Below are 6,859 nucleotides of genomic sequence, written 5' to 3' on the forward strand. Positions count from 1 at the left end.
GATCTGACAGATGTGGATAGTCTGGGGTCAGAGAAAATTAAATGAAGAATCGTCATTGTTCTGTTATCTTGAGAATGTTGAGGCCCATCTTATACAGATGTTTCTGGGTCTTTGCATAACGGACTATGCCAGGTTTTGTATTTTTCTGTTTCATGGATAAATGTTATATTCATGTAATTTACTCACATTCATGGACACGTTTGGGACAGACATCACTCTGTAAAAAGAAACTTTAATAGGTGATGCGTTATTTATGATTAGCTGTCAATGAGCAGAGATCAATTTTAAGGAAGCAACTTTCAGCAGAACTTTTAAAATGCGGCAGCCATTTTAAAGTCAGTGAGGAGAGAAGTCAACCTATAAACCAACACTGTTGGCTTTAGCTGCAGAGTGAAGTCTAACAGTAAATGTAGGACAGAAGAAAGCTGTTAGTGTACATCATGAGCTGTGAATGTGTGTTAGAATATTTTCTTTTAGCCTCTGTGCCACACAGGTATGGAGGTTTGTCTGGGGGCCACTCCGTCGCTGCAGGGGATGAAGTAGGAGCTTGTCTTCAGACACTCCGGAGTGAGCTTCAGACACACAAAGCAGAACTCCACTTGACAGCGAGGACAGATGATGTTCTTGCAGCCTGTCTTGTCGTGCTCCACCTTGTACCCACATGTGGGACAAGCCCGGATGGAGGGACACTTGTCTACCCCCTGCACCTCAGGGAAGGTGGTGTCCTTGCAGTTCTTGAGAAGCTCAAGGTCGTGGTTGATGCAGCCGTCATTGTCGCAGTGGTCAGAGCATGGAATTTTACCTTTCCACGGCTTCAGACACTGCCAGCAGAACAGGTACGCTTTCTTCTTGTCTGCTGTGCAGATGGTGCACTGCACGCTGAGGTCTGTCAGGTCTTCTCTCTCCAGATAGGATTTACACCCAGGACACTGATGGAAAGAACGTGAGAAACATTAAAGGAATAGTTCACCATTTTGGGGAGTACACTTATTGGCTTTCTTTCTGGGAGTGAGATGGCATAATTCAGACCACTCTCATTTTTGGAGTTAATAGCTTAAGGACTACATACACCTCTTCCACTTCTCTTCCTGTCAGACATCTATAAACACCTCCCTTCCCTCCTCTCTTAGCTAAGAAGCAGTCTGCCACTCTAAAAAAGAGAAGTGTCATCATACTTACTCTAGCTTTGTATACATTAAACAAATAAGTATAGAATTAGTTAGCTTTAATGTTGCTGAAAAGGCTAGCTGTTTCCCCTCTTTGCAGTTTTTGTGCTAAGCTAAGCTAATGGCTGCTGGCTTCAGCTACACTGTCATGAGTGCTGCCAACTTCCTGTACCGGACATTATTGTGAAGTCACCATTTACTGTATCATTCACTCTTACCTGCCTCTGTTTTACTCCACTTATACTCAGCTGTTTCATATTTGCTCATCAGCCTTCTCAGCTTAAAGACTGCACTCAGTTTTTTGTGAGATGGCCTCTGTTTCTGCATTGTCTGCCTGCACCCTGATTAAATGATTGTTGTAGAAACACTTTGTAATGAATTTAGACAGCACCGGGACACTCACCGTTTTGAATTCACAGTATTCTGCTGCAGCCATTATGGCCATTTTCTTTTCAAAGTAGTTCATCTCTTCAGTTGTGAGCACCGCCAGCCTGCGCACCTCTTGGTAAGACCACACTGCTCCACACTGCTGCAAGGTACCATCCTCCAAGGCCGGGCACTTAAATTTGTACTGGCCCTGAAATGAAAAGGACAAATAATCTAAAAATGTGGCAAAGGTGAACTGGGGTTGAGCGTCTCTTGCATCCAGACTTTTTTTTTACCACTTGGGGGCAGCAGAAGCCAATTGTGAACAAAATCTTACATGCAAATGATGTTTAAATTAGTTTATCATTGGTGTGTTTTGACTATATGGATCCAAATATAGAATATGTAAGTTGTTTAAAATGTCTTTTAGACCAGAGAAATGGCTCCACTGTAGGGAAGGTACCCTGGCAGAAATACAGTTATTTGCAGGAGACAGTTTGGAGCCTAATTCTTCTAACATTGTGAGGTAAAGAGAAGCAGCTACCTGGTCCAACAGGCTGCGACACCAGCCAGTGAGAGACTCAGGGGTGACAGCATGGCCACAGGACATCTCTGCTCGGAGTGTGTTGTCTCCATCCTCCGGGGCTGAGGAGCAAAACAACAAGCGCACACTGACGTCATGACACCTGTGGACAGCTGTTGACAGCTATCAACGAATCACATTTCATTCATAGAGCTATTCCTAAAACGGACTTAAATGCAATAACCAATGCGCGTTTAATAAAGCCATTACACACATTATACATGGGAAATGGGGAATGACATTAGTAGTACTCACGTAGTGGATCGAGAGCATCCGGTCTGTTGACAAACTTCAATGTTGTGTCTCTGGGGTCGTATACTTTTTCTTCCTGACCCTGTGTGGTCATTTTGTTTCAGACCAGCTCCTCTGTCCTGTCGACCAACCTCTGTCTGTCTGTCTGTACTCGAACTGATCTGTAAACCCCGATCTATTATTGGTCTCCTACTCCCTCTTTCACTTTTACAGTGAGTTACAAGAAGTCACGTGGATACAGGTTTGGATTAATATATCCGTGTGTGTTTTGGTGCATGACGGAAATAGACTGAACTTATAGGTAGCTGGTGAATTTCCACCATAAAGTTTATAGGTAGCCTACTGTGTTTTGATTTAATTAATAGGATTGTGAAAAGGAAAGTTAGCGGGGTAAAATATTTCTCAAGAATCGACAATTGAAAATAAACTTGCTTTCCACCACTGAATTTCAGTTTCTAAGTGTCTCCTCGTTACCTAAAGGTTTTCAGGAAGGGTTTGTTATGATCAGAGTTCAGGGCCTACCCAACAAAAAAACATCTCAGCCACTGATACTGGAGAAAAACGTTCACTTTACATTTTAAACAGTTTGACACTGACTGTGTACACGCAGGATAAAAAAAACTAACACTACAACGAAAGTGAAAGCATCCTCAGACACTTTCCTCTGACAAAGCCAAAACAACACCCTGGGCGTCATTAAATATAACGAAGGCAGCGAAGCAAGTCGGACACAAACAACACAAAATGGGTAAAATCTACCAGGTCCTGCTTCACGGACTGAGGGGTGAGAAGACGTTCATCGACCTGTCGAACACTGAGGAACAGATGAAGAGTATGACGGTGAAGCAGCTGAAGGAAAAGATTAGACAGAAGCTTCCTGAGACCGCAGGTAACAAGGAGCTCTCAGCTGACATTATGTTGTTATGTGTTGACATGTAGATGACATGTAGGTTTTTATGTTAGTCTATCAGAAGAACATCCCAAGACGATTGTTCCATGAAGCTAGGGTGGCTTTGCAATATTAATCAGATTCATAAGGATAAACAGAATCCTATTAATACAATTATAACGCAGTGTACTGTAACCTAATCCTAGAAAGTGTAGTTTACTTAAAGAAAATGATCTGAAACGCTCTCCACTTAAATACTGACAGTATCTAAAATGAAACTGAACGGCTCCCTTCATTACACAGCTATTTTTTTTATTATTAGATCACTGATCCTTGTGCAGCTTGTTGTTATATTGTAGTCTGAGGCTATTTTATAGCCTATACTGTTGGACATTGATCTAAAACCTTATCATGCCTTATTAAATGAATGTTTTCACAATAACATCTCTATACATATCTGGCAGTAGAATGGTCCATCTAGTGGAAAGTTGTCCTTAAAGTGTACTTTAACTTTCTATCACTGGCAATCTGCAGGTCAAAAGACGTTTTGATTAAAATTTTGATACATTTAGTTAGAAGTTTGAGGTTATTTACTGTATTTTATATCCTTGTACTGTACAATAAGCCAAGGAGAAAGCTGATAATTGCAAGGCCAAGAGCTGTATTTTATATCCTTGTACTGTACAATAAGCCAAGGAGAAAGCTGATAATTGCAAGGCCAAGAGCTGTATTTTATATCCTTGTACTGTACAATAAGCCAAGGAGAAAGCTGATAATTGCAAGGTCAAGAGCTTAAAAGTCAACTTGCATTTTAAATGACATTGCTTTGTGTTTTGAGTGATTCTGTTTTCCTGTGTGTGCATAGGAGAGGACGCTCTGCGGCTGATCTTTGCAGACAAAGAGCTGGATGAAGACTCCTCGCTGCTGTCTAGCTATGGGGTACAGCACATGTCCAACATCCATATGGTGATTAAGGTTCCTGGAGGACTGACTGTTTGACAGAGACCACCTCGGCCTGCTGCCACTGCCACTTCATAAGAGCTCCGGAAGACTCCTGCCACTGTCTACAAATCTTAAACCTTTGCTGTGCGGTTATTTTATTCTAGTGATTGTGTAATATTGCAAAGGTGGTTAAAAAAAAATCTGTACTATACCAAAATAAAAATGTTCTCTCTGTATTTCTCTAAGGTCCCATCTTTAATGTGCATATATTAGGAAACATATGATAAAGCCTAAAGTTGTATCACATCAACACAACATCAGGTATATTTAATAAAAAGTTTCAATGTTTATTTACAAATATTGTGCTGTATATCCTGCAGCAGGTTCTCTGACCATTAAAAAGGGTCCCTGCGAACAGAAATCATCCCAAAATCAGTTCCCACAGCTGTCTGCTAAGTTTAATTTTAAACCATACAGATGAAGAATTCAGTGTTGGCTCAGGAATGGGCAACAAGTCTCTCCATATGGGGGTTTCTAGATAAATATGATCAAATATTAATATCTGTTAAAATATGTGTCAATATCTCTAGGATTTTCCAAAGAAAAGTTTGGAAATGCTTTCATAGTGATAGATGTGCTCTTTCTCACTCTGTAAAAGTAGTCAACACCTGCTGCGTTCAAGTTCTGCATCAAAATGTTCTCATGAAAAACTCCTCACAGTTGCTGAATAACAACAGAGAGGTGTCTTTAGGCAAACTGTGATTCATTTTACATTAAAAAGCTTTTGGCACAGTAGGTGACTATCTGATTCAGTTAAAAACAATTCATGTTCCTAGTTTGTGTTTCCTTATTACAATAATTCTGACACACCCTGAATGCATCATCCAAGTAGCTCGTAAGTGAAAGAGAAAGTATTCAGAAGGTTGGAGTCTGCAGCTGTTCACCGGAGTCGAGAATAAACAGAGACGTTTACCAGAAAACCTAGTGAATGTCTGGAAAGGGTGAATGTGGCGACTGAAAGGTAGGCTCGTATTTTATTTTGTCTTGTTTTGTTGTACTGTATGTTTCCAAAATAACTCTCGTTGGTTTATTGCTGATAAGTGATTGTGAAAATGCAAATCCCCCTGCAGCTGGCAACAGTGTTTAAGTGGAGAGAAAGCAAAATGAACTCTGGTAAGATAAATGGTTGTTTGCTTATCATTCATTGTATTGGTGTGAAAACTGTTGTGCAGTTTAAATTCATTATTAACAATGTCCTCCCAACAGATAAATACCATGGAATACCAAACAAAGGAGCAACATGTTATTTGAACAGTGTGCTGCAGGTGCTGTTCTGGACCAAAGACTTCAGAGAGGCTGTGGAACGGTTGGTTACAAAGTACAGCTTCATGCCATATAATACATTTACTTTAAATTAGAGCTGAAGTCACCTTTGTGTCACTCATGGTCTCGATGTATTTGTTTAGGCACACAAGTGGGAATCCTGAGTTTACTGATCTCCTTAGAGCCTTGTTTGATGACTTACAAAGCAGCGACCAGCGAACAGCTGACACCAGTGAAATCATATCCAAGCTGGGAATTAACTCAGGTACAGTAGCACAGAAAACAACATGTAGCCTTTGAAGAGGCAGATCAGACCAGATTTGATAGTTTGACATAAAGGTTACATGATGTCATATGTTAGAATAGTATCTTATGATTCAGATCTGCATCCTGTGCACTTCACGTTCACTTCATAGAGTCAGTTAAGACCCACAGATGTCACGACTCCTTTACAAATCCAGAGTTAGTGTTTTAATTTGCTGAAGAAATACTCATTGATTTCTGCTCCTCTCCCCTTCAGTGTATGAGCAGCGTGATGCTGCTGAGTACTTAGAGAAGATTTTAAGGCTGACCAGTCCTGAAGTGTCACAGGTAACGACATCTTCACGTTTATCTCAGCCATTTCTGGGATTGTCTCTCTGACTATCAGAAGGCTGTAAAATCTGCCAAATCAAACTATCGGTCCAAACAATGTGGTCGATAATCGTTATAAACCTCAGGTCTTGTTCAGTACAATTAATTCTGTTATCACCCCTTGTAACCTTGCTTCTCATCCCTAAGCATCAGTAGCAGTATTTGAGGGTTTTCTTCAGTATTTTACTGCTGAGTGAAACATCTTTAACAGGAGCATTTATGATGCATCACAAACTGGGACATATCTCAGTCTGTGTAAAATTCCCATGGAGCTTAGTTAAACATCATTCACCAACACTTCTGACTGTAAGGAACTAGAGTACAGTGACCTGTAGCGCCACTCAGAGGGGAGGAGTTCAAACAGTTTGTGTCCAGTGTGTGAGGGATCTGCAGAAATCTTCTCTGGCCTCCTCTTGACCCGTAACGTGTACAGATCACGGGTCACGTTACTGAAATATGTGATGTTTACAGCTCTGCTCCTTGAGAAGACATTTATGAAACCCTTGGTCAATGGTAAATGGTCTTATACTTGTATAGCGCCTTTCTATGCCTTTTCATCCGCCTTCCGGTTTCCGGTCCACATGGCCCCCACGTGGTCACCGGGGGTACCCCACCCTCCTGCAGCTGGAGATAAGGAAGTTGTGGTTAATGGCATCTGAAAAGATAAACAGACATCGTTTGCATTCTGTACACGCCTATGGTTAT

General features: G+C 41.0%; 3 protein-coding genes across 5 annotated transcripts; 2 read left to right on the forward strand and 1 right to left on the reverse strand.

The window, feature by feature from the left end:
- Positions 1-6: 6 nt before the first annotated feature.
- LOC109974403 (probable E3 ubiquitin-protein ligase ARI5) lies at positions 7-2,809 on the reverse strand. Its single transcript, XM_020624584.1, has 4 exons — positions 2,371-2,809; positions 2,077-2,177; positions 1,570-1,743; positions 7-929 (listed from the first exon to the last, which is right to left on the reverse strand). Exons 1-4 carry the CDS (start codon positions 2,459-2,461, stop codon positions 474-476), a joined length of 822 nt encoding a protein of 273 aa, XP_020480240.1. The 5' UTR covers positions 2,462-2,809; the 3' UTR covers positions 7-473.
- Positions 2,810-3,019: 210 nt separating this feature from the next.
- On the forward strand, positions 3,020-4,434 carry LOC109974404 (polyubiquitin 9). Its single transcript, XM_020624585.1, has 2 exons — positions 3,020-3,256; positions 4,122-4,434. Exons 1-2 carry the CDS (start codon positions 3,112-3,114, stop codon positions 4,253-4,255), a joined length of 279 nt encoding a protein of 92 aa, XP_020480241.1. The 5' UTR covers positions 3,020-3,111; the 3' UTR covers positions 4,256-4,434.
- A 676-nt stretch (positions 4,435-5,110) lies between these two features.
- Positions 5,111-6,337, forward strand: LOC109974430 (ubiquitin carboxyl-terminal hydrolase 15-like). Of its 3 annotated transcripts, XM_020624622.1 has the most exons (5): positions 5,111-5,219; positions 5,329-5,371; positions 5,465-5,576; positions 5,665-5,786; positions 6,042-6,337. In XM_020624622.1, the coding sequence occupies exons 2-5, from the start codon at positions 5,362-5,364 to the stop codon at positions 6,161-6,163; spliced, it is 366 nt and encodes a 121-aa protein (XP_020480278.1). In that variant the 5' UTR covers positions 5,111-5,219; positions 5,329-5,361; the 3' UTR covers positions 6,164-6,337. The 3 variants fall into 3 exon arrangements, with proteins under 3 accessions (XP_020480278.1, XP_020480276.1, XP_020480277.1); XM_020624620.1 differs by having other exon boundaries at positions 5,111-5,371; XM_020624621.1 differs by having other exon boundaries at positions 5,111-5,371; positions 5,465-5,564; positions 6,042-6,324.
- The last annotated feature ends 522 nt before the right edge of the window (positions 6,338-6,859 follow it).

This window comes from Monopterus albus, unplaced genomic scaffold (genome assembly GCF_001952655.1).
Source record: "Monopterus albus unplaced genomic scaffold, M_albus_1.0 scaffold333.1, whole genome shotgun sequence".
Lineage (NCBI taxonomy): Eukaryota > Metazoa > Chordata > Actinopteri > Synbranchiformes > Synbranchidae > Monopterus > Monopterus albus.